This window comes from Salmo salar, chromosome 13 (genome assembly GCF_965601325.2).
Source record: "Salmo salar chromosome 13, fSalSal1, whole genome shotgun sequence".
Classification (NCBI taxonomy): Eukaryota; Metazoa; Chordata; class Actinopteri; order Salmoniformes; family Salmonidae; genus Salmo; species Salmo salar.
The window spans coordinates 54,347,527-54,375,299 of NC_138303.1; the positions used below are offsets into that span (position 1 = coordinate 54,347,527).

Here is a 27,773-nt window from a genome sequence, read left to right on the forward strand (position 1 = left end):
CCTCTGACATGGTAACAACGAGGTATTAACAAGCTTAGCATTCTTTAATTACTCTAAATGCAGCTTACATGCACAGTCATGCAGGCCCCCCCACCCCCCAGTAGCGAAATGGAAAAAAATATAAAAAATAAAAATCGGCTTATTTCAACATCCATCGCCAGACACAACAGAATAACCAAGCATTATGATGACTGCAGAAGGACTGTTATGTGTGCTGTGTGGGGGGACTCAGTGGCTAATTGACTGACTAGATGCAACAGCTGCAGCACGACAATATTGATAATTAAAAAGCAAAGACCTGTGGCCTGATTTGTTCTAACGATTATTTGTCTGTGAGCCATCCTCCAGACTACAAGCAAACATTACATCATATCCCACTCATAATATCAGTCCAGTCTCCAACAAGAGGTATGTGCAGGTGTGTATGTGTCAGTATAGCTAGCCATGACAGGGTTGTAGATTGTACGAGGTGAGTGGGTCAATCATACGTGTGTGAGTGTGTGTGCATTTGTGGCGTTGATGTATTTGTTCTCACCAGCAACTGTAGTCGCTGCTCCTCTGTGTGCTCCTCCTGGTGGGAGAGGCTAGGGGTGGGGGTGGGGCAGAGGCCCAATGGGGGTGGGGTCACTCGCGGCCCTGACTCCTCCTCCTCTCTGGGAGTCTCCTCACACCTGGATGGAGCCTCATCTAACGCCACACACGGGGTCTCTGCTGCAACCTGCCAAGGGCACAAACCGGGAAGTTCACAGTTATGCCTAAAAGGCAGACTCTGCAAGATGACGTTGCATGCACAAAGTAAACACATAGTGGGTCAATTTTCGCAACTACTAAGAGCGTTGAAGCGCGAGGCTAAACTTCTCCGCTGTTTTGGTTCCGTAGTTTCCACGTTGTAGCAGTGTGAAGCGCATCTGTGCACATAATAATTAAACCTCACTTAATACAGATTAAAGAAGCTAAAGAATGGGGTAAGGCAAGGGCAAACCTTGACACCTTGAGTATTACATAAGTCAATGTAATGAACAGACCTCGATTCAAATATCTCAATTACTTTCACATACATTCAAAGAATTTTTTTGAAAAGATATGTGAATGTATTTGGAAATACACTTGCAAAGTATTTGAAAAACTCATATACACAGATTTTTTTTTTAAATACCAGATATTGAAATGTATTTGAACCCAGGTCTGGTAATGAAGCACAGTACTCAGAAGTTTCACACTGGCTCTGTAAGGCTAAAGCCAGACTAGACATAATAATACCCAGACCGACAGAGGTGCAAAGCCCATCATTCAAATCTAAGGAAACCATGACTAAACAACTTTCTTTGGCTAACGGCTTGATTGAAAAGCGTTTCAGTGAATTAGATGAGAGCATCATTCCCCCTGTGTACAGAGCTGTGTCAAACAAAGTGACTAATAGCAGAACACAAATGTGTAATATCAACCTCAAGGTTGTGTAATATCAACCTGACTCCCAGCACCAACCAATTGACAGATAGACAGGGATTATAATACAGCTATCCTCCAGCCTTTCTCCCTTCCCAGTGGCCTGACTCCTCTACACAGTCATCTAATCCACAGGGAATCCCTCCAGCCTGAACCGTGACTCACATACCAATACTAGCAGACTGGATGTAACTCTTAATTATTCTTTAGAAAGGAGAGTCCCTCCTCTCCTTTTAATTGATATTCCTTTACGATTATAATACACTGCTTAGAGTTAGGCGATTCTTAGAGTTAGGAGAAAGAGAGTACTTCTGAGCCCGTATCAACTAAGCAGAGTAGGAGTGCTGATCGAGTATCAGGTATCCCCTCATATTCATTATGAGAAGGGAAAACTGATGCTGTATCAGCACTCCTAATCTGAGACGCTTTATAAATACAGGCGCTGATGTATTAGTATTCTATTAGGATCCATATTAGCTACAGCCAAAGCTGCAGCTACTCTTCCTGGGTTCCACAAAAAATATAAAACATGACATAATACAATAGACAATTACAGCTGAAGGACAGAACTACATAAAATGACATAATACAAAACATGAATAGACAGGTACAAAACTACATAAATTAGCTGTAGAAAAATTACAATACATAGAATGAATAGACAGGTACAGAACTACATACATTTAAAATAAGAATACAAACTTTTATATTTTTATGCCTTAGCAGTCCATGCAACATGTTCTCATAATAACAGCCACACTGAAGTCATCCATTTTGCTACAGTTGCAAGTCCTGATCCTAATCTCTCAGAACCAGTTGTTCTGTAAACACTAACGAGAATCTCACAACATTAGAAACCACCCGTGTCCTTGGTTCTCCCGTTTGACATCAATACTATTCATAATAATAATAATTCATAGATGCTACTGAATGCAAGTGCAATGGAAATTACAATGGAAACACAATAATTCCTCCAGCTAAGGCTTCAACCACAGATTTCACCCTAGCAACCATGCCATTCAACTCATAAATGAACTACAGATGGAGTTCTCCCCGCTAAGGCTTCAACCACAGATTTCACCCTAGCAACCATGCCATTCAACTCATAAATGAACTACAGATGGAGTTCTCCCCGCTAAGGCTTCACTTTAATCCATCACCTCAGCAACTGTGTTGGAGTTTCCTATATCTAAAGTTTCAATTGAATCCTTCACTTTACATATGTGGACTTTTTAGAGCTCCATCAATCCACTCCGTTCAATAAATTGAACAGATTCATCATCAGATTGGGCTTCTATGAAGTCTATCACCCCCTGCTCCTAGCCATGAGCTACAGATAGAGTATCAATTTAACCCTTCAGCTTCATACGTGGACTTTTTAGAGATCCATCACTCATTCAATACACTTAAAGTCAGAAGGGCTTCACTTACGTCCTTTGCCCTGTCTAGTGCATAGATATGAACTTAACCAAACATTTGCCGTGTTACAGTCTACCGCCCATAAAGATTGAACTGAGGTATCGTGCGTGGCCTTTGGACAAATTCATAAAATGAATAAAGTCCCCTTGATATTGAGTTTCCTACGGTTCTCTTATGGAGTTGTTTCCCATTTCCATTTCCCATTCCCCTCACCACACTCACACCCAGCAGCCTCAAACCAGTCCCACAAAAAATACGAATAGATTTTTATACACATCGATTAAACTAACATCAGTAAGCTGACCAGACAATCATATCATAAGGAGCAGTATGTCCTTACTCTACTGAGGCTTTGCTTACAATTGCTTTCTCTGAGCAAGCCCTGATATCCTGATGCTAAGGGCACATCTTATCTTTAACTTGAACCCTAACACCAGATGTGCTCGGGAGGGAGATACTATAGCTATTTAGGTCTTTGAAACTTCTACTTTTAAAAATCCAGCTCTCTAAAAACAAGTCTCTCACCGTTGCCGCCTGCTATAGACCACCCTCTGCCCCCAGCTGTGCTCTGGACACCATATGTGAACTGATTGCCCCCCATCTATCTTCAGAGCTTGTGCTGCTAGGTGACCTAAACTGGGACATGCTTAACACCCCAGCCATCCTACAATCTAAGCTTGATGCCCTCAATCTCACACAAATGATCAATGAACCTACCAGGTACCACCCCAAAGCCGTAAACACGGGCACCCTCATAGATAGCATCCTAACCAACTTGCCCTCTAAATACACCTCTGCTGTTTTCAACCAAGATCTCAGCGATCACTGATGCCTGCATCCGTAATGGGTCAGCGGTCAAACGACCTCCACTCATCACTGTCAAACGCTCCCTGAAACACTTCAGCGAGCAAGCCTTTCTAATCGACCTGGCCCGGGTATCCTGGAAGGATATTGACCTCATCCCGTCAGTAGAGGATGCCTGGTTATTTTTTTTAAATGCCTTCCTCACCGTCTTAAATAAGCATGCCCCATTCAATAAATTTAGAACCAGGAACAGATATAGCCCTTGGTTCTCTCCAGACCTGACTACCCTTAACCAACACAAAAACATCCTGTGGCGTTCTGCATTAGCATCGAACAGCCCCCGTGATATGCAACTTTTCAGGGAAGTTAGAAACCAATATACACAGGCAGTTAGAAAAGCCAAGGCTAGCTTTTTCAAGCAGAAATTTGCTTCCTGCAACACAAACTCAAAAAGGTTCTGGGACACTGTAAAGTCCATGGAGAATAAGAACACCTCCTCCCAGCTGCCCACTGCAATGAAGATAGGAAACTCTGTCACCACCGATAAATCCACTATAATTGAGAATTTCAATAAGCATTTTTCTACGGCTGGCATTGCTTTCCACCTGGCTACCCCTACCGCGGTCAACAGCACTGCACCCCCCACAGCTACTCTCCCAAGCCTTCCCCATTTCTCCTTCTCCCAAATCCAGTCAGCTGATGTTCTAAAAGAGCTGCAATATCTGGACCCCGACAAATCAGCCGGGCTAGACAAAATGGACCCTTTCTTTCTAAAATGATCTGCTGAAATTGTTGCAACCCCTATTACTAGCCTGTTCAACCTCTCTTTCGTGTCATCTGAGATTCCCAAAGATTGGAAAGCAGCTGCGGTCATCCCCCCTCTTCAAAGGGGGGGACACTCTTGACCCAAACTGCTACAGACCTATATCTATTTTACCCTGCCTTTCTAAGGTCCTCGAAAGCCAAGTCAACAAACAGATTACCGACCATTTCAAATCCCACTTCTCTGCTATGCAATCTGGTTTCAGATTGGTCCTAAACGATATCGTAACAGCCATTGATAAGAAACAATATTGTGCTGCTGTATTCATTGACCTGGCCAAGGCTTTCGACTCTGTCAATCACCACATCCTCATCGGCAGACTCAATAGCCTTGGTTTCTCAAATGATTGCCTCGCCTGGTTCACCAACTACTTCTCTGATAGAGTTCAATGTGTCAAATTGGATGGCCTGTTGTCCGGGCCTCTGGCAGTTTCTATGGGGGTGCCACAGGGTTCAATTCTTGGGTCAACTCTTTTCTCTGTATACATCAATGATGTCGCTCTTGCTGCTGGTGAGTCTCTGATCAACCTCTACGCAGACGACACCATTCTGTATACTTCTGGCCCTTCTTTGAAAACTGTGTTAACAACCCTCCTGACGAGCTTCAATGCCATACAACTCTCCTTCCGTGGCCTCCAACTACTCTTAAATACAAGTAAAACTAAATGCATGCTCTTCAACCGATCGCTGCCAGCACCTGCCCGCCCGTCCAGCATCACTACTCTGGACGGTTCTGACTTAGAATATGTGGACAACGTCAAATACCTAGGTGTCTGGTTAGACTGTAAACTCTCCTTCCAGACTCACGTCAAACATCTCCAATCCAAAGTTAAATCTAGAATTGGCTTCCTATTTCGCAAAAAGTATCCTTCACTCATGCTGCCAAACATACCCTCGTAAAACTGACCATCCTACCGATCCTCGACTTCGGCGATGTCATTTACAAAATAGCCTCCAATACCCTACTCAATAAACTGGATGCAGTCTATCACAGTGCCATCCGTTTTGTCACCAAAGCCCCATATACTACCCACCACTGCGACCTGTACAATCTCGTTGGCTGGCCCTCGCTTCATACTTGTCGCCAAACCCACTGGCTTCAGGTCATCTACAAGACCCTGCTAGGTAAAGTCCCCCCTTATCTCTGCTCACTGGTCACCATAGCAGCACCCACCTGTAGCACGTGCTCCAGCAGGTATATCTCTTCGGTCACCCCCAAAGACAATTCCTCCTTTGGCCTTCCAGTTATCTGCTGCCAATGACTGGAACGAACTACAAAAATCTCTAAAACTGGAAACACTTATCTCCCTCACTAGCTTTAAGCACCAGCTGTCAGAGCAGCTCACAGATTACTGAACCTGTACATAGCCCATCTATAATTTAGCCCAAACAACTCCCTCTTCCCCTACTGTATTTATTTATTTTGCTCCTTTGCACCCCATTATTTCTATTTCTACTTTGCACTTTCTTCCACTACAAATCTACCATTCCAGTGTTTTACTTGCTACAGTGGGGGGAAAAAGTATTTGATCCCCTGCTGATTTTGTTAATGTCAGTTTGTGTTGGATTGATTTCTTACTTTAATATTTTGAATGAACCAAACGTTAATGATGAATTAATTATGAATGATGAATAAGCTAAATCATGCGTATGTAACGTGTCTGTAAGCAGTATAAGATATCTAACAGGACTGCCCCGATAGAGCTCCTGACAGGCATGTAATATGGTGCATCAAGTTTGTTGGAACCTCTCCAGTTAACTATTAATAAACAATGACTCTTTTAAGATTTACTTCGAGTGTCCCTGTGTAGAATTTCCATGACACAGATTATGGTCTATAATATCAAAGGCTGCACTGAAATCTAAGAGTACAGCTCCCACCATCTTCTTATTATCAATTTCTTTCAGCCAATCATAGAGTCGTTTGTGTCAGTGCAGTAGAAGTAGAATGCCCTTCTCTATGGGCATGCTGAAAGTCTGTTGTTAATTTGTTCATAGAGAAATAACAGCTGTGGCTGGGGAGGGGAACTAAGTGTGGGGAAGTGGCTCTGGATCTGGATGACATTAGTGTCTTCTCCTTGTCACCCTAGCTTCAGCGGGTTAAGAGTCAGGAATCAGGTATCTAATTTTAGAGCCACACCTACTTATCTAATCCTGTAGAACTAGGCTAGTGCAGACAAGGCTATGACCGAGTAACAGGATCAAAGTAAGGACCAGCCAGCGCCATGTGAAGAGAAAACTCTCTCTGAAGTGACTGCTTATATCTCTATGAAGAGACCACTCAGTGTTGCTAGCCATTTGAGACCACATAATATACTTGTACACATGAGCACTCACACACTTACAATATAGAACACGAGCCAGGGAAAATAACTATATTATTATTATTATTATTATTATTAAGGTTACTATGAGCAAAAAAAATGATTCATGAAACATCAGGAGTGGAATAGAATACCTAAAATAGAACCGTAGAATAGAATACTGTCTGACTGTCAGTACACCAAAGCCCAGTCCATTGTTCTAGGGAAGTGAGGGAGTGAAAGCGGTCGGTCCCCTGAGCTCAGATAGGCATGTATAAGGAGGGAATTTGAGTGTTTGCCCACAATGCTGAGGTTCAGAGATCAGAGCCAAAGATTATCAGAGTTCAGGCAGTGTGGCATGCAGGTCAGATAGTATTTGAGGGGAAGAGACGATGTTGCATAATGCCTAATGTGTTGAGTGTGAGCTATGTGATATATACAGAACAAAAATATAAACGCAACATGTAAAGTGTTGCTCCCATGTTTCATTAGCTGAAATAAAACATGCCAGGAACTTTCCATATGCACAAAAAGCATATTTCTCAACATTTTTGTGTAGAAATTTGTTTACATCCTTGTTAGTAAGCATTTCTCCTTTGCCAAGATAATCCATCCACCTGACAGGTGTGTCATATCAAGAAACCTTGTATTTGGGACCAAAAAAAACACCACTCTAAAATGTGCAGTTGTGTCACACAATCCAATGCCAAAGATGTCTTAAGTTTTGAGGTAGCGTTCAATTGGCATGCTGACTGCAGGAATGTTCACCAGAGCTGTTGCCAGAGAAATGCTATTTTCTCTACCATAAGCCTAGGCTAGTGTCGTTTTAGAGAATTTGGCAATATTCCAACCGGCCTCAGGAGCGGAATAGACCGCAGACCTCATGTAACCATGCCAGGCCAAGACCTCCACATCCAGCTTCTTCACCTGTGGGATCGTCTGAGACCAGCCACCCAGACAGCTGATGAAACTGAGGAGTATTTCTGTCTGTAATAAAGCCCTTTTGTGGGGAAAAACGTATTCTGATTGGCTGGGCCTGGCTCCCCAGTGGATGGCCCTGGCTCCCCAGTGGGTGGGCCTCTGGATGCGATTTTGTCACTAATCTGTAGTAACTTGTCAGCCAACAGGCAGTGTTATGCCTTGCTGTGTTTAACCTGTATAGTGCTGTTTCTGTGTATAAACAGACAAGTCCCATGCTGATATTGAATCCAAATACTAATTGAGTGTATGTAAACTTCTGACCCACTGGGAATGTGATGAAGGAAATAAAAGCTGAAATAAATCATTCTCTCAACTATTATTCTGACATTTCACATTCTTAAAATGAAGTGGTGATCCTAACTGACCTCAGACACTGAATTCTTACAAGGATTAAATGTCAGGAATTGTGAAAAACTGAGTTTAAATGTATTCGGCTAAGGTGTATGTGACCTTCCAACTTCAACTGTAGGTAGAGGTAAAAGTGACTAGGCAATCAGGATAGATAATAAACGGAACAACAGTATCGTGTGTGAAGTGTGTGAAAGTGGGTCTATTTGCGAGTGCGTGTGTGTGGCGTCAATATACATGTGTGTTTTTTGTGCGTGTGAGCGTAGTGTGTGTGTATGTTAGTGTAGTATGTATGAGTGTAAGTGTTAGTGTAGTATGTATGAGTGTGTGGGTACAGTCTAGTGAGTGTGCATAGAGCCAGTGCAAAAGAGTCAGTGAAATAAATTATAAAGGGGGTCAATGTTAATTGTCAGGGTAGCCATTTGATTAACTGTTCAGCAGTCTTATGGCTTGGGGGTAAAAGCTTTTCATGAGCCTTTTGGTCCCAGATTTGCCGCTCCAGTAACGCTTGCCATGCGGTAGCAGAGAGAAGTCTATGGACTTAGGTGGCTGGAGTCTTTGACCATTTTTAGGGCCTTCCTCTGACACTGCCTGGTATAGAGGTCCTGGATGGCAGAGAGTTCGGCCTCAGTGATGTACTGGGCGGTACACACTACCCTCTGTAGCGCCTTGCAGTTGCCGAGCAGTTTCCATACCAAGCGGTGATGCAGCCAGTCAAGATGCTCTCAATGGTACAGCTGTAGAACCTTTTGAGGATCTGAGGGCCCATTCCAAATCTTTTCAGCCTCCTGAGGGGGAAGAGGCATTGCTGTGCCCTCTTCCCGACTGTGTTGGTGTGTTTGGGCCATGATAGGTCCTTAGTGAACGTGGACATCGAGGAACTTGAAGCTCTCAACCCGCTCCACTAAACCAATCACTCAAAATGTCAGAACATGCACATTGACATGGCATTGTTCATGGAATCGTTGTGCAACATTATGCAATGTAACTTGTTAGTCAATTATGGGTATGGCTGGCTTCTTTTCAATTACAGTAACTACTTAGTAACTACTCATCTGTAACGGCTTGCGGCAGCAGCAGGAAAGAAAAGTACTTCTGCAGGGCATGTGGCAGAAGCAATGTTATTTTTGTTGGTTTTTAGTGTAATACATTGTTTCATTTGTTCGTTTTTATCCGGATTTTGTACTTTATTTACACAGCAAGGAAAGAGAGGAGACGACAGATCAGCTAGATCCATAGGACAGAAAGTGGTGGACCTGACGGTTAGTGTGGAGTCGGCAGCACTACTACTAGACAAAACTCCCCCAGTACGTTTCAGTTGTATTTGATCATTGTTTGGTGGTAAGCAAGTGGGAAGTCTTTCCATTATGACCACACCACTCCTGAGGCTTTGTTACCCCAAAAAACACAAGCTTCAATCATAGTTCACAGCAGTGATACTAGTCTGCAGTCTATTCTGACATCACGTCCGTGCCTCGATAAAAGCCAATTAGATGAGGCTTGTGAAGTTGTAATAATAGGCTGTGAACCATGAATTCCGCCTAACTCAGTGTCCAGCCACATGAAGCCACAGGAGTGGTCCATGATTACACAACAAACACCTGGCCTTGGCAACCATCTCTGGACCACACATACACTACTTTACCTGACACAGCACAAGGCATAGCCTGAGGTTATCAAACCAGTCGTTTATTAACTATAAAACAACTGCACAAAAAGCCTAGTTCATATCTACTGAGCGGGTAAACTATACAATATGCCTACTAGCAGTAGCCTGGATCCGTGCTTCCTAAAGCATGACGTGCACTATGCCTACACACATACGACATGGACAATGCAACACAAGGCCCGGTCCATGGCTAAACGGACAGCCTATAAAACGTCACACAAGGCCTGATTCATACTTGGACTACAGCATACTAAAGCGCATCGACCTAAAGCATGGCTCATGCTTTCAATAGCACATGCCCACTACACTAGGTTTATTTAATGGATACTGAGGGACAGTAGAGCAGGTCCATGCTTACTAAGGAACACACTGTTCAACCTACACATACTATAGCTCCATTCTTACTAAAGCACCATACACATCCTATAGGTGTAGTCCATCCATACAGTAAGCCAGGTCAATGCTTACTGCAGTAGTGTCAAAAGAACCCATTCAGTCAGCCCTGGTTCAGGATGCCAGAAGAACATTGGTAACTAATAAAGCATATACTATGCATAAAACTACACATAAACTACAGACGGTCCTGTTTGTATGTCCCATAAATAAATCATCAGATCTATGCAGAAACAGTGACTTTTCTTTATTTTCCTTGATATTCACCCTGAAGTGTCCTGAGGTGAGGAATGTTTTTACTTGATTTTCAAGTCCCTCAGTCGAGCACCTGGGCTGAAGAATGTTTGGGTACACTTTCTTTACACAAAATATATGTTTAGTCTATGCATACTATGGGTAGAGTATGGAAGGCCAGGTCCATGCTACTGTACATGGACATACTGTACACACTAAATATACCATAGATTTATACTCTAGGTTAAGGTACACTAGGCCAGGTCCATGCTTACAGCAGCAGTGTCACATCCCATTCAGTCAGCAGAGCCCTGGGCCTGGATAGGGTGCAATAAGCACATTGGTGTAATCCCTGTGGAGGACTACTGAAACAGGTAACTGGATCACTTCTTTTTAAAAGCACCTTAAATGGATTGGATTGGCCTGGCTGCTGGTTTGGTTTTCTGTTTTAATACAGCTACGTATCATCATCGATGCCATACTGATATCATAATGCTGCTTTGTCCGCAATCCTGGCCAGGCGGTCACTAATTCATGGACGATATGCTGCTGGCTGCTGTCTAAATTCCCACATCTGGGATCTGAAATATCTGACTGACCGTTCCAAAACAGGTTTAAGAGAAAGGCGTCACTGTGACTCCACAAGTAGGCCTCGGCCGTGGGATTTTTAGTGAAATGCATATTGAAACGTAACAGCGATATTAGATCTGCAGAAGAAATCCACTTAGTTGGGACTCATCATGTGCAATAACAACATAGAGAACACGTAACGCTAACAGAGCAGCCAAGCTGAAGCTACAGGCAGCGGGCTATGGTAATCTTCTCCTCTGATGACATTTTCACTTGCCCGTTTCAAAGACTTATCATATCTAGATTTCTTAAACCTTAACTATATTGCACTTTGATGATTATTCTGCAAAGTGCTAGATACGTCTGATTATTTCTCCTGAAACCGTCCTGTCTAGCTTAGAGTCCTACAGTACCTAGGGGGTATACTACAAGGTTAACCACAAACAGAGTTACTGGGACATAAAGGCACCAACACACACCCTCACACACCCCCACCAAATACAACCTACCCCTCTCCAGTGATCTGTGGCAACGTCAAGGCTTTCCCCGGCCCCCAATTATCCAGAGCAGGGGCAAGGCAGGGCGAGGCGGGTGATCGGCTAGGAAAGTGTTTGGTAGGAGAGTCGGCTGGAGTCTTAACGTTACCTACCATCCAAAACCCTCTCACTGCTACCACGGCAACAGAGAGAGGATTACTGGACTGTACCATTCTGTTGTTGAAGGGGATTAGAGTGGACAGCCACACAACATGGTCCCTTTCTGTGGTGTGCGTGCATGTGTGTGTCACTCTGTGTGTATGTGTGTGTCACAAAAATGACAGATTACCAGAACCAGCATTCTCATCTAAACTGCAAAGAGCAAAGTGAATTTTGACTCTAACTTTATGTTGTCATACAATACATAGATAAATAAGATAATTAATGTCTTGAAATGCATGTCTTAAGATGTTTTTCTTTTTAAACCAAAGTTTTTTATTAATTTATATATTTACATCTTATTAAATTGAGTCTGCAACCAAAATGTGAACATTTCATGACATCTGGTTTATCCTGCCGTCACATCTGGGTGTAGTGTAGTGAGTGAGAGGAAATTAACTATTTCTAAGAACTCTTTAGTCATTAGTGTTGCAGAGAGAGCAGAGGGAGCGTGTGACTTGTGTCTCTAAATCAGGCCCAAGTTCAAGACAGGGAATCATCTCATTACGTCCCCTGGCAGTCAGGCAGATTACTGTAGTCAGCTCTATCAGCATAACCCTGAGAGTACAGCACAGCACAGCACAGCTCAGAGAGCTATTATATCTATCCATCCACCCCTCGTAATGAAAAGACATGACCCGGTCCGTGTCAGTCAGTCAGCTTCAGCCTAATCTCAAACTTGGCCCTAAACACGCTGCGTCACGTCACCGCACACTCAGCCTCGCGCTGTGCTGCCTTTTGGGAAATGCTGCAGCACTGTACTCATTCCACAGCAGCTGGATGGTTTAAACCTCAACATCTGGACGGAAGCACACTGGAAGCAAAATGTGGTGTTTGGAGATAAATAGTACTTAGATTGGCAGTTACATCTGGGTGGGTACTTCTAGGTTATACATATTGCTTGTGCTATTTTTTCCTCAACACGGGGGTCCTTTAGGGGTGCGTGCTTAGTCCCCTCCTGTACTCCCTGTTCACCCAAGACTGCGTGGCCAAGCACGACTCCAATACCATCATTAAGTTTGCTGATGACACAACGGTGGTAGGCCTGATCACCGACAACGATGAGACAGCCTATAGGGAGGTCAGAGACCTGGCAAAAGGCTCCTTAACAGCTTCTACCCCCAAACCATAAGACTGCTGAACAATTAATCAAATGGCTACCTGGACTATTTGTATTGACCCCCCCACCCCTTTGTTTTTACACTGCTGCTACTTGCTGTTTATTATCTATGCATAGTCACTTTACCCCTACCTACATTGTCACGTCCTGACCAGTAGAGGGAGTATTTGTATTGTAGTTTGGTCAGGACGTGGCAGAAGGGTATTTGTTTTATGTGGTTCGGGGTGGTGGTTTGTTTAGTAGGGTATTTGATTTATGTATTCCGGGGGTTTTTGGGCACTGTTCTATGTTAGTGTATTTCTATGTTCTGTCTAGTCTTTCGTATTTCTATGTTTTGTTAATTGGGGTTGGACTCTCAATTGGAGGCAGGTGTTTTCTAGTTGCCTCTGATTGAGAGTCCTATATATAGGTGTGTGTTTGTTGAGTACTTTGTGGGAGATTGTTCTGTGTATAGCCTTGTGCCTTACCAGCCTGTGAATAGTTGTGGTTTCTTTGTGTGCGTGTTTATTTTGGTTCTCCTTCTTGTCCATTAAATAAAAAGAAGATGAGTGCACATAACCCCACTGCGTATTGGTCCACTTTCTCCGACAATGACTTCTCTATATCTTCAGACGAAGAAGAGTGTTACATACATGAACAAATTACCTCGACAAACCTGTACCCTCACACATTGACTCAGTACCGTTACCCCCTGTATATAGCACCATTATTGTTATTTTATTGTGGTCCTTTTTTATTTATTTTAATATTTAGTAAACATTTTCTTTACTCTATTTTCTTAACTTCATTGTTTGTTAAGGGCTTATAAGTAAACATTTCACGGTAAGGTCTACACCTGTGGTATTCGGCGCATGTGACAAATACAATTTGATTTGTACAAATGTTTTTATAAGATCCTAATGACTAATATAAGGTGGGAATATACCATTTTAAATATTTCTAATAATTTTATAATTTGCTTTAGCCTGCTTGAAGTGCCAGCAGAGATATTAGAAAAGGAGGAGTTAACCTGTTAGGGCTAGGGGGCAGTATTTACACTGCCGGATAAAAAACGTACCCGATTTAATCTGGTTACCACTCCTACCCAGTAACTAGAATATGCATATACTTATTACATATGGATAGAAAACACCCTAAAGTTTCTAAAACTGTTTGAATGGTGTCTGTGAGTATAACAGAACTCATTTGGCAGGCAAAAAACTGAGAAGGTTTCATGCAGGAAGTGGCCTGTCTGACAAGGTGTCGTTCTTCTTGTCTCTGTTTATTGAAGAGTGAGGATCTTAGCTGTCCCGTGACACTTCCTACGGCTGCCATAGGGTCTCAGAAGGCGGTAAAAAGCAGAATCGTGGCTTTGCAGGCTCTGGCTGAAAAAAAGTAGCGCGTTTGGGTAGTGGCTGGTTACAGTACTGTGAGACTCAGGCTCGTGCCCGCGTCGACCGAAAGCTTTGTTGACTTTCCTCTGTTTAGCTAAATGGACATTCCCGGTCGGAATATTATCGCTTTTTTACGAGAAAAATGGCATAAAAATGGATTTTAAACAGCGGTTGACATGCTTCGAAGTACGGTAATGGAATATTTAGATTTTTTTTGTCACGAATTGCGCCATGCGCGCGACCCTGATTTACCATTTCAGATAGTGTCTGGGACGCACGAACAAAACGCCGCTATTCGGATATAACAATGGATTATTTTGGACCAAACCAACATTTGTTATTGAAGTAGCAGTCCTGGGAGTGCATTCTGACGAAGACAACAAAAGGTAATCAAACTTTTATAATAGTAAATCTGATATTGGTGAGTGCTAAACTTGCCGGGTGTCTAAATAGCTAGCCCGTGATGCCTGGGCTATGTACTTAGAATATTGCAAAATGTGCTTTCACCAAAAAGCTATTTTAAAATCGGACATATCGAGTGCATAGAGGAGTTCTGTATCTATAATTCTTAAAATAATTGTTATGCTTTTTGTGAACGTTTATCGTGAGTAATTTAGTAAATTGTTAGCGAATTCCCCGGAAGTTTGCGGGGGTATGCTAGTTCTGAACGTCACATGCTAATGTAAAAAGCGGGTTTTTGATATAAATATGAACTTGATTGAACAAAACATGCATGTATTGTATAACATAATGTCCTAGGATTGTCATCTGATGAAGATCATCAAAGGTTAGTGCTGCATTTAGCTGTCTTCTGGGTTTTTGTGACATTATATGCTAGCTTGAAAAATGGGTGTCTGATTATTTCTGGCTTGGTACTCTGCTGACATAATCTAATGTTTTGCTTTCGTTGTAAAGCCTTTTTGAAATCGGACAGTGTGGTTAGATTAACGAGAGTCTTGTCTTTAAATAGCTGTAAAATAGTCATATGTTTGAGAAATTGAAGTAATAGCATTTCAAAGGTTTTGAAAATCGCGCCACAGGATTCAACTGGCTGTTACATAGGTGGGACGAATTCGTCCCGCCTAGCCCAGAGAGGATAAGAATCCCAGTGGGAAATTAACGGACAAAAGTATTACGCTGTGCCCAGCAGACTGTCCACCAGTCGCCTTTGCGTTGTCATGCTGCGTCACGCGGTTGATGAGCTAATCGTCACGCAATCCCTTCTAAAAGTCAGGGTGAGTCGAGAAGTCGGCATATTTTCCTCAAAAGTACGTAATGTCACGACTTTAAAGCTATACGATAATACAGAGAACATGTTAATTACCTCAAATCCTGGAAAAGATTTGTAATGTTGAGCTTCTTGTTCAATTTGTGCTCATGTTTTGATTTTGTGCTAGCGCCCAATTGACTCCCATTGATGCCTTGAAGGAGAGATCTCATTGTCAGAGTGTACCCAAAATGCACTGCGTGGGCCATTGACAACGTACGGGTAAAGTACACAATGGGCATTAACATGATACCAATGGAGTTTCCCATCTCCTCAAAAGTATCTCTGGTGCCAGGTGGGTATGGTTTGTACATTTAAGAGTTTTCTATTGGTTACATCGCAACAGGCAAGCTCAATCAGGTACAGCTAAAGCATTCAAAATAATTTTTAAATGTTTTTGAACCCAGGTCCATTGCTTTGAGTTCTCTTTCTAACAGGGCAAAAGGTCTTCCGTTCCTATACCGCTCTGATGTAGTGCTCTTTACCATCAACAGGGGGCAGTGTTGGGGCCATGCACGAATGACTGTTAGTCGCTTTAGATAAAAGCGTCTGCTAAATGGTATTTATTATATTATTAAATAGTTCCAGTCCTTACATTCTCTTTCCTCTTCTCCTCAGGTGTGCAGGGCCTGTCGTGGCCGTTGTGCTCCCTGCAGGAGGTTCCTTTAGAGAAGGTCTCCTTAGAGGTGACTCTGGAGGAGGAGACTGACAGTTGCCTCTGGAGCCTCAGCACCTCCTTCTGGGACTCCCTCAGCAGCCTCTCAAACTCCACCACGCCCGACGGGACAGGGCAGCCCTGCAACACACACACACATATGTCAAAGATATGTGAAACAATTCCTTGTAACGCTTGAGGACTTTTCCGCTCAGGCTGGGAAAACAATGTCTCTCTCCCTCTTGTCTTAGTCACATTATTATAAAGTGATGCATCAGGCTCTGGTGGGGTTAAACACCGGTGAACATACTGACACTCCCATCATCATCCTCAGTATTATCATCACAAGGGGCACACTTAGTGACTTCGAGGCCCCAGGCAGCGGCCAGTCTGAGCACCCCCACACACATTTTGTATGGGTTTTAGAGTAACGATATGTAATTTAACTGTAAAAATGTATTACCTTTTAATGTGCCATGAACACAACCATTCATGATGTTTTCATCTGAATGACACACAAATCACTACAAAAAGTAGGTTACCTTCGCACGTTCATCCAAAATAATTCCAGCATCCTAACAGTGCAATGTGCACCTGCCAACTTTCTTTCAATTCGTAAGTGGCCGAAACTATCTCACCGGAGAAAGCATCCATGCGAGGGAAACAGCGCCCCTCTGTCTTACTATATGTAGCCCATATATCTGATACTGTCTGGCCAAAAAGAATATGACATGCCATACTCTTTTTGCCAGACAGCATGAGATACATGGGCTAAACATACATCTCCTCTGCTTCGACAAGATGGCAGTATTATCAGCAGCGCCTGTCTTTTTACTAAAGAACTGTTAACTTAGGTAAAGGTTAACTTCAGTTAAAATAAAAATGTATTTTCTCTGCCCCACTCTGAAAGTGCCTCATTGCTGTAGCTTAATTTCAATGAAAGTCACATTTGCAATCATATTGCGTGAAACAATGCACGTGGAATAGTCCATTATTATTAACCAGTCTGTGGGTGATTAATGACACTTGTTTCTACTATTATGAGAAAAAACTGGATTATTTTAACATTGATATGAAAAATATGTATGGAAATAAATTATTGATCTATGATGAATTATTACTTGGCTGTATGGATTCATTCACTTTTTTTGAGGCCTTTTCTGTCAACAATGTGGCCTTACTAACCTGGGCACAGTGGCCAGGCAAAAAAAAACTCCCAGCAGCCCACTATAGCGGGTTGTTTGTCGGGGGGGTGGGGGGTTGGGGGGCCTCGAGTGGAGCATGGGGGGACCTCAAGTGGAGACGCCATGAGAGATATTTAAAATACTATTCAAAGAGATAAGGTTTCAGATGTTTTAGAAAGATGGGCAGGGGCTCCGCTTTCCTGACTTTAGGGGGAAGCTTGTTCCACCATTGGGGTGCCAGTACAGAGAAGAGCTTTGACTGGGCTAGCATGAAATAGCATGAAAACAAAACAATAATCTGACTCCCTATGTTCCAAGCGCAAACCAATAATTCCTTCTATGGCTTTATCGATAATTTCAATTTTATATGCTTTCATTATATCAGACTTTACACATATTCCCACTCCCCCAGAATCATGTGAGTGTTTCTGCTGTGACCATACCATACATATCCTTCAATATCAACAGTTTCGTGCCGACGCAAATGCTTTTCATTTATTGAGATAATGTCTGGGTTTAAGGATTTTAGTACCATTATTCGTAATGTGTTGTTCAATGTAGTCCATCCGTTAACATTCCAATGTGCTATTGAAATTGAATCTTGTCGGGGATGGGAAGCCCCTCAGTATGTAGTAGGTCTGTCCACCCCCATGTCCTTGTCCGTGTTGTCCCTCTGGTTGTTCTCGTTTCATGACCCGTCCGCTTCCCATGACAAAACAATCCTTTCCTCCTGGTATTTCTCTCAGCAGTGTCTTGAAGTTCAGTTCTATAAGGCGATCGTGCGGGACTTGGCTGATCGAAGGAAGACTTTATTATAATCAGGATGGTCTCGCAGCTTTTGTTTTTTCCGTAACAGAGCCACTTTCTCCTTTACGGACCGACACTCCAACTTCACAACCCCGGGATCTTTCCCTCTCAACTGCAATCACCTCTGTTTCGAAGCCTAGGCCTACCGATATCAACTGGTTCACTTTGGAGATTAGGTCCTCGTTTTCATCAGCTGGCAGACATGCCACTATGATTGACATGTCTGGGTCGAACTTTGTTTTGGCAGCGCCTATTCTCCCAGATTCTAGGTATTCTACACGGGACTCCAGACGTCCAACTTCAAGAGCTATGTGGTCTTGTAGCTGCTTGTTGTTATTCTCCAGTTGAGTCAGCAAAGCTGTATGATTATCCTAAATGGCTTTCTGCAAAGATGCACGTAAGCTGTCAACTTTACTACTCATCAATTTTTCAATACTCAGCTTCATTTCTTATCTTTTTTTCCATTTCATCTCTGTCATGAGATTAGCAATGCTATTGGCACTTTCTTTCTTTGATAAATTCGGCTCCATGCTTTTCTCACCACTGTGTAGATTTCTACCGGTGTCCATATGGTTCTGTTATTGCTGCTCAAGGTAACGTTAGATAGCCAACTAATGTAATGTTATAGCTAGGCTAGCCAGATTACTCGCCAAACAATCCCTGACAATTCTGTCTATTGACTGTATTTCACCCTCACGGGATTCAAACTTCAGCTGCTTCCATTTACGATGCGATCGCTATGTTTTAAACTTTGAAAACTTTTAAATTAAAAACATTGGAAATAGTTTGGTCCCATAGAGAAGCAGCTGCGTTTTTCACCGTGTGCACTGGAAGTCCAGATATGTTGCAGGGGTTTGATGGCACAAGCGGGGAGCCCAGCCAAAAGAGAGTTGCAGTAGTCTAGACGGGAGATGACAAGTGCCTGGATTAGGACATATACCACTTCCTTTGTGAGGAAAGGTCATACTCTACGGATATTGTAGATGTGAGGCCTGAAGCAATTGCCTCTTCTGTCTAATGGTAAGTCCGCCACTGATCATCACCATCAACTCAGTCCACAGCTCATCCTGGGATTCCCTCAGTAGTAGTACTCCCAGCAGATATTCAGACCAAGAAAATGAGCTCTTAGTCACAGATGGGCATAGAGAGGAGTAATTTAAATCAGGTCATGAGGAGAGGGTGGTCTCTCTATCTACACATCTGTATCAGTACAGCTCAGTCACTAGTTCAGGCTTAGAGGGTTATCAAGAGCAGTGACCAACCAGACCAGCAGAGGGCAAACCTGAGGCATTTTAGTCCTTTGATGAGATTAGTGAATAGGACTGACTACAATGGATGATACAGAGAGCCTTTAGTGGGCAGACTGCTAGTGTTAGATAATAGGTTATTACTGAAATGTTCAGTGTGTCATGAGATTAGCATCAGCAAGCCAAGGTGATTTTTACATCAGTGATTCTGCACAGTCAGACTGCAAAGTAGTCGATCTCAAACACAAACATTAGATTGGTATTGAAAGAGTGTTCTGCACCTGAATTGGGTATAGAAGTACAGATACTAGAATGGGTATTCTGATTCTATTTCTATGGTGTGGAGTACCTTGGCTGTGCCCAGACGGGTCTCCAGCTGCCTACACTCCTGCTGCAGGGCGGCAATCTCCTTGTCCTTGTAGAGCAATGTATCTGCATGCTGTGCCAGGTCACGGGCTCTCTGACGGGCAAACGCCCTCTTGTACTGCTCCACCGCCCCTGGCCGCACCGGAGCTGGGGCGTTCACCTGGACAGAGGGGAGGGGTTAGAGGTTAAGGGTCAACACAAAGCAGATGGAAAATGGAATTGTAAGAAGGACTTTTCATCACAAACGTATACTTATACCCCTTGACCCTCTCAGAAAGGATTGTTTTTCAGCTGTCTATTTGCTCATATTTGCAAGTCGTTCAAGGTTCCAACTCTCACTCACAAAACAATCTTAATCACAATAAGAAAATCGTCCACATTCTGTCTGTGTGAGCAGCAGTTAAGCGAGCCAAGCCTAACTGGCATTTCAAAGTGTTTTAAATATCAAAGACAGTCTATAAATAATATTATATATAAATCAGCCCTGTCCAATTGTTATGAATGTCACACCCTGATCTGTTTCACCTGTCCTTGTGATTGTCTCCACCCCCTCCAGGTGTCGCTTATCTTCCCTGGTGTATTTATCCCTGTGTTCCCTGTCTCTCTGTGTCTTGTATGTTCAAGTCATCCAGCGTGTTTTCCCGTACTCCTGCTTCTATTCTCTTTTTGCTAGTCCTCCCGGTTTTGACCCTTGCCTGTTTTCTGGACTCCGTACCCGCCTGCCTGACAATTCTGCATGCCCTGACCTCGAGCCCGCCTGCCACTCTGTACCTCCTGGACTCTGAACTGGTTTTGACCTTTTGCATGTCCATGACCATTCTCTTGCCTACCCCTTTTGGAATGATTTAATAAATATCAAAGACTCAAACCATCTGCCTCCCGTGTCTGCATCTGGGTCTCGCCTTGTGCCCTTATAATGAAGTCAAATATAATAGCTGAAGAACTAGCTTTGGCATTCTTAAAGGTCCCTCTCATTTTTCATTGATTGAGGCTTTATTTGTATTGTTTTTGCTGTCTATGGGAAAGGGGAAAGAGGGGGAGAAGAAAAGGGAGAGGGAGAGAGAGGGAGGGTGAGAGGGATAGAGAGGGATAGAGAAAGGGTCTTTCTCTCTCAGGCTGGTGAACAGGTGCTGTGTGTAATACTGAGGTAGCCAATGGGCTGCGGGCCTGGTGGCCTGTGTACAAACAGGTGGTTGTACAGGTGGCACACTGGACTAATGTGGCTGATTAGCCCAAATGTGGTAGAGGGGGATGGGGGAGTTAATCGTCTGGGCAGGGGGAATCTCTTCCTCTGAATACTATAGTCCCTGTTTTCTTTGGTTCTGAGTGAATATTCATACAGTCCAGACAAAGTATACAAGACAGCTGTGTAGTTTTACAAGTGCAGAATGGTACAAATCTTAGCTTTCATCACACAGGAATGACCTGGGGCCGGTTTCCCAAAAGCATCTTAAGGCTAAGTTAATCGTTCAAACTTTTGTTGGAGCATCGTTAAATCTCTGATCTGTTTCCAAAAACCATCATTGTTAACGTTGCACTTGAAAACCCTCGTGATCTAACGCCTGCCTCAGACCACACAATTCTTCAAGCTCTGTCAAGTGGTTGTTGATCATTGCTTTTCATGTCTTGCCATAGCTTTTCAAGCAGATTTAAGTCCAAACTGTAACTAGGCCACTCAGGAACATTTAATGTCATCTTGGTAAGACACTCCGGAGTATACTTGGCCTTGTGTTTTAGATTATTGTCCTGCTGAAAGGTGAATTGGTCTCGCAGTGTCTGTTGGAAAGAACCAGGATTTTGCCTGTGCTTAGTTTTACTCTATTTATTTTTATGCTTAAAAAACTCCCTAGTCCTTGCCGATGACAAGCATACCCATAACATGATTAACATGACTACCATGTTTGAAAATATTAAGAGTGGTACTCAGTGATGTGTTGTGTTTGCCGAAACATAGAGCTTTGTATTCAGGACAAAAAGTTAATTTCTTTGCCACATGTCTTATTGCAAACAGGATGCATGTTTTGGAATATGCTTTATTGTGTACAGGCTTCCTTCTTTTCACTTTGTCATTTATGTTAGTATTATTACAATGTTGTTGATCCATCCTCAGTTTTCTCCTATCACAGCCAATAAACTCAAACTGTTTTAAAGTCACCATTGGCCTCATGGTGAAATCCGTGAGTGGTTTCATTCCTCTGCGGCAAATAAGATAGGAAGGACACCTGTATCTTTGTTGTGACTAGGTGTATTGATACACCATGCAAAGTTTAATATACTGCTCAAAAAAATAAAGGGAACACTTAAACAACACATCCTAGATCTGAATGAAAGAAATAATCTTATTAAATACTTTTTTCTTTACATAGTTGAATGTGCTGACAACAAAATCACACAAAAATAATCAATGGAAATCCAATTTATCAACCCATGGAGGTCTGGATTTGGAGTCACACTCAAAATTAAAGTGGAAAACCACACTACAGGCTGATCCAACTTTGATGTAATGTCCTTAAAACAAGTCAAAATGAGGCTCAGTAGTGTGTGTGGCCTCCACGTGCCTGTATGACCTCCCTACAACGCCTGGGCATGCTCCTGATGAGGTGGCGGATGGTCTTCTGAGGGATCTCCTCCCAGACCTGGACTAAAGCATCTGCCAACTCCTGGACAGTCTGTGGTGCAACGTGGCGTTGGTGGATGGAACGAGACATGATGTCCTGGCGCTGACGGAAACATGGATTACCACAGATAACACTGCTACTCCTACTGCTCTCTCTTCGTCTGCCCACGTGTTCTCGCATACCCCTAGAGCATCGAGCCAGCGGGGTGGTGGCACTGGAATCCTCATCTCTCCCAAGTGGACATTCTCTCTTTCTTCCCTGACCCATCTGTCTATCTCCTCATTTGAATTCCATGCTGTCACAGTTACCAGCCCTTTCAAGCTTAACATCCTTATCATTTATCGCCCTCCAGGTTCCCTTGGAGAGTTCATCAATGAGCTTGACGCCTTGATAAGTTCCTTTCCTGAAGATGGCTCACCTCTCACAGTTCTGGGTGACTTTAACCTCCCCACGTCTACCTTTGACTCATTCCTCTCTGCCTCCTTCTTTCCACTCCTCTCCTCTTTTGACCTCACCCTCTCACCTTCCCCCCCTACTCACAAGGCAGGCAATATGCTTGACCTCATCTTTACTAGATGCTGTTCTTCCACTAATCTCATTGCAACTCCCCTCCAAATCTCCGACCACTACCTTGTATCCTTTTCCCTCTTGCTCTCATCCAACACTTCTCACTCTGCCCCTACTCGGATGGTATTGCGCCGTCCCAACCTTCGCTCTCTCTCTCCCGCTACTCTCTCCTCTTCCATCCTATCATCTCTTCCCTCTGCTCAAACCTTCTCCAACCTATCTCCTGATTCTGCCTCCTCAACCCTCCTCTCCTCCCTCTCTGCATCCTTTGATTTCCTCTGTCCCCTATCCTCCAGGCCGGCTCGGTCCTCCCCTCCTGCTCCGTGGCTCGACGACTCACTACGAGCTCACAGAACAGGGCTCCGGGCAGCCGAGCGGAAATGGAGGAAAACTCGCCTCCCTGCGGACCTGGCATCCTTTCACTCCCTCCTCTCTACATTCTCCTCTTCCGTCTCTGCTGCTAAAGCCACTTTCTACCACTCTAAATTCCAAGCATCTGCCTCTAACCCTAGGAAGCTCTTTGCTACCTTCTCCTCCCTCCTGAATCCTCCTCCCCCCCCCCCCCCTCCTCCCTCTCTGCGGATGACTTCGTCAACCATTTTGAAAAGAAGGTTGACGATATCCGATCCTCGTTTGCTAAGTCAAACGACACCGCTGGTCCTGCTCACACTGCCATACCCTGTGCTTTGACCTCTTTCTCCCCTCTCTCTCCAGATGAAATCTCGCGTCTTGTGACGGCCGGCCGCCCAACAACCTGCCCACTTGACCCTATCCCCTCCTCTCTTCTCCAGACCATTTCTGTAGACCTTCTCCCCTACCTCACCTCGCTCATCAACTCATCCTTGACCGCTGGCTACGTCCCTTCCGTCTTCAAGAGAGCGAGAGTTGCACCCCTTCTGAAAAAACCTACACTCGATCCCTCCGATGTCAACAACTACAGACCAGTATCCCTTCTTTCTTTTCTCTCCAAAACTCTTGAACGTGCCGTCCTTGGCCAGCTCTCCTGCTATCTCTCTCAGAATGACCTTCTTGATCCTAATCAGTCAGGTTTCAAGACTGGGCATTCAACTGAGACTGCTCTTCTCTGTGTCACGGAGGCTCTCCGCACTGCTAAAGCTAACTCTCTCTCGTCTGCTCTCATCCTTCTAGACCTATCTGCTGCCTTTGATACTGTGAACCATCAGATCCTCCTCTCCACCCTCTCCGGGTTGGGCATCTCCGGCGCGGCCCACGCTTGGATTGCGTCCTACCTGACAGGTCGCTCCTACCAGGTGGCGTGGCGAGAATCTGTCTCCGCACCATGCGCTCTCATCACTGGTGTCCCCCAGGGCTCTGTTCTAGACCCTCTCCTATTCTCGCTATACACCAAGTCACTTGGCTCTGTCATATCCTCACATGGTCTCTCCTATCATTGCTATGCAGACGACACACAATTAATCTTCTCCTTTCCCCCTTCTGATAACCAGGCGGCGAATCGCATCTCTGCATGTCTGTCAGACATATCAGTGTGGATGACGGATCACCACCTCAAGCTGAACCTCGGCAAGACGGAGCTGCTCTTCCTCCCGGGGAAGGACTGCCCGTTCCATGATCTCGCCATCACGGTTGACAACTCCCTTGTGTCCTCCTCCCAGAGTGCTAAGAACCTTGGCGTGATCCTGGACAACACCCTGTCGTTCTCCACTAACATCAAGGCGGTGACCCGATCCTGTAGGTTCATGCTCTACAACATTCGCAGAGTACGACCCTGCCTCACACAGGAAGCGGCGCAGGTCCTAATCCAGGCACTTGTCATCTCCCGTCTGGATTACTGCAACTCGCTGTTGGCTGGGCTCCCTGCCTGTGCCATTAAACCCCTACAACTCATCCAGAACGCCGCAGCCCGTCTGGTGTTCAACCTTCCCAAGTTCTCTCACGTCACCCCGCTCCTCCGCTCTCTCCACTGGCTTCCAGTTGAAGCTCGCATCCGCTACAAGACCATGGTGATTGCCTACGGAGCTGTGAAGGGAACGGCACCTCCATACCTTCAGGCTCTGATCAGGCCCTACACCCAAACAAGGGCACTGCGTTCATCCACCACTGGCCTGCTGGCCCCCCTACCTCTGAGGAAGCACAGTTCCCGCTCAGCCCAGTCAAAACTGTTCGCTGCTCTGGCACCCCAATGGTGGAACAAGCTCCCTCACGACGCCAGGACAGCGGAGTCAATCACCACCTTCCGGAGACACCTGAAACCCCACCTCTTTAAGGAATACCTAGGATAGGATAAAGTAATCCTTCTAACTACCCCCCCCCCCCCCCCTTAAAAGATTTAGATGCACTATTGTAAAGTGGTTGTTCCACTGGATATCATAAGGTGAATGCACCAATTTGTAAGTCGCTCTGGATAAGAGCGTCTGCTAAATGACTTAAATGTAATGTAAATGTAATGTCCCAGGATGTGCTCAATTGGATTCAGGTCTGGGGAACGGGCGGGCCAGTCCATAGCATCAATGCCTTCCTCTTGCAGGAACTGCTGACACACTCCAGCCACATGAGGTCTAGCATTGTCTTGCATTAGGAGGAACCCGGGGCCAACCGCACCAGAATATGGTCTCACAAGGGGTCTGAGGATCTCATCTTGGTACCTAATGGCAGTCAGGCTACCTCTGGCGAGCACATGGAGGGCTGTGCGGCCCCCAAAGAAATGCCACCCCACACCATGACTGACCCACCGCCAAACCGGTCATGCTGGAGGATGTTGCAGGCAGCAGAACGTTCTCCACGGCGTCTCCATACTCTGTCACGTCTTTCACGTGCTCAGTGTGAACCTGCTTTCATCTGTGAAGAGCATAGGGCGCCAGTGGCGAATTTGCCAATCTTGGTGTTCTCTGGCAAATGCCAAACGTCCTGCACAGTGTTGGGCTGTAAGCACAACCCCCACCTGTGGACGTCGGGCCCTCATACCACCCTCATGGAGTCTGTTTCTGACCGTTTGAGCAGACACATGCACATTTGTGGCCTGCTGGAGGTCATTTTGCAGGGCTCTGGCAGTGCTCCTCCTTGCACAAAGGCGGAGGTAGCGGTCCTGCTGCTGGGTTGTTGCCCTCCTACGACCTCCTCCACGTCTCCTGATGTACTGGCCTGTCTCCTGGTAGCGCCTCCATGCTCTAGACACTACGCTGACAGACACAGCAAACCTTCTTGCCACAGCTCGCATTGATCTGCCATCCTGGATGAGCTGCACTACCTGAGCCACTTGTGTGGGTTGTAGACTCCGTCTCATGCTACCACTAGAGTGAAAGCACCGCCAGCATTCAAAAGTGACCAAAACATCAGCCAAGAAGCATAGGAACTGAGAAGTGGTCTGTGGTCCCCACCTACAGAACCACTCCTTTATTGGGGGTGTCTTGCTAATTGCCTATAATTTCCACCTGTTGTCTATTCCATTTGCACAACAGCATGTGACATTTATTGTCAATCAGTGTTGCTTCCTAAGTGGACAGTTTGATTTCACAGAAGTGTGATTGACTTGGAGTTACATTGTGTTGTTTAAGTGTTCCCTTTATTTTTTTGAGCAGTGTATATAACTTCACTATGCTGAAAGGGATTGTTTTTACCCATCAACCAATATGTGACCTGTTTCAAGTAGCTAGGCATATGTCGCATGTCAATACTTCTCATGAGAGGATTTTGAACTTATTATTTTATACATTTTTTATTTATCAAAATGCGTATTTTGGGCATAAATGCCTTTTGGCACATGTGAACTTTCATGTGCCTTAATAACAAACGTGTATGCAATCTGTAAATACAAATACAATTGTTAAATAGTAGCCTAGTTGGTTTAGCCACTGAAAAATACAGGAACCTTCCCACTAGCCATGATTGGCTGAGATAATTGATGGGCTGGACAAGCCGAGAGATGAGTTCAGATTGGTCTGCCATGTAGCATGCTTCTGTCTATAACATGAGCTGCTCAGTATGTGTAGATAATCCTTTCTACCACAGCTTTTTCTGAAAGATAATATTTTTGCTACTGCTCTCAACATTGCTGCCGTTAAGTTAACCTGTCTGGGCTAGGGGGCAGTATTTTCACGGCCGGATAAAAAACGTACCCGATTTCAACTGGTTACTACTCTTGCCCAGAAATGAGAATATGCATATAATTACTAGATTTGGATAGAAAACACTCTAAAGTTTCTAAAACTGTTTGAATGGTGTCTGTGAGTATAACAGAACTCATATGGCAGGCAAAAACCTGAGAAGATTCCATGCAGGAAGTGGCCTGTCTGACAATTTGTAGTCCTTCTGTTGCATCTCTATCGAAATTACAGCATCTGTGCTGTTACGTGACACTTTCTAAGGCTTCCATTGGCTCTCTAAAGTGTTCAGAAAGCGGAATGACGCGTCTCCTGTCTCTGGGCAAAGTACAGTAGCAGAGTTTGTAAGTGGCCTGCCTGGGGACAGTGAGACTGAGATGCGCGTTCACAAGACTTCTCCATTTTTTTCTTTCACTCTATGAATGAATGAACATTGTCCGGTTGGAATATTATCGCTATTTTACGAGAAAAATAGCACAAAAATGTATTTTAAACAGCGTTTGACATGCTTCTAAGTACTGTAAAGGAATACCTTGAATTTTTTTGTCACAAAATGCACTCGCGCGTTATTCTTCGGATAGTGACCTGAACGCACGAACAAAACGGAGGTATTTGGATATAACTATGGATTATTTGGAACCAAAACAACATTTGTTGTTGAAGTAGAAGTCCTGGGAGTGCATTCTGACGAAGAACAGCAAAGGTAATCCAATTTTTCTAATAGTAATTCTGAGTTTAGGTTGCCCCAAACTTGGTGGGTGTCAAATTATCTAGCCATGATGGCTGAGCTATGTACTCAGAATATT

The 27,773-nt window shown here is 44.2% G+C and overlaps 1 protein-coding gene across 9 annotated transcripts in view; it reads right to left on the bottom strand.

Annotated features, from left to right (window-relative positions):
* LOC106567401 (peripheral-type benzodiazepine receptor-associated protein 1) overlaps positions 1-27,773 on the bottom strand; it is a 196,810-nt gene that overhangs the window by 56,763 nt on the left and 112,274 nt on the right. For all 9 annotated transcript variants that reach the window (XM_014136586.3, XM_082960200.1, XM_014136590.3 and 6 more), the window contains 3 exons: positions 19,687-19,863; positions 16,040-16,240; positions 536-718 (listed from right to left, as the gene is read on the bottom strand). In XM_014136586.3, the coding sequence (XP_013992061.3) occupies positions 536-718; positions 16,040-16,240; positions 19,687-19,863 (561 nt within the window). The remainder of the gene's footprint in view (positions 1-535; positions 719-16,039; positions 16,241-19,686; positions 19,864-27,773) is intronic.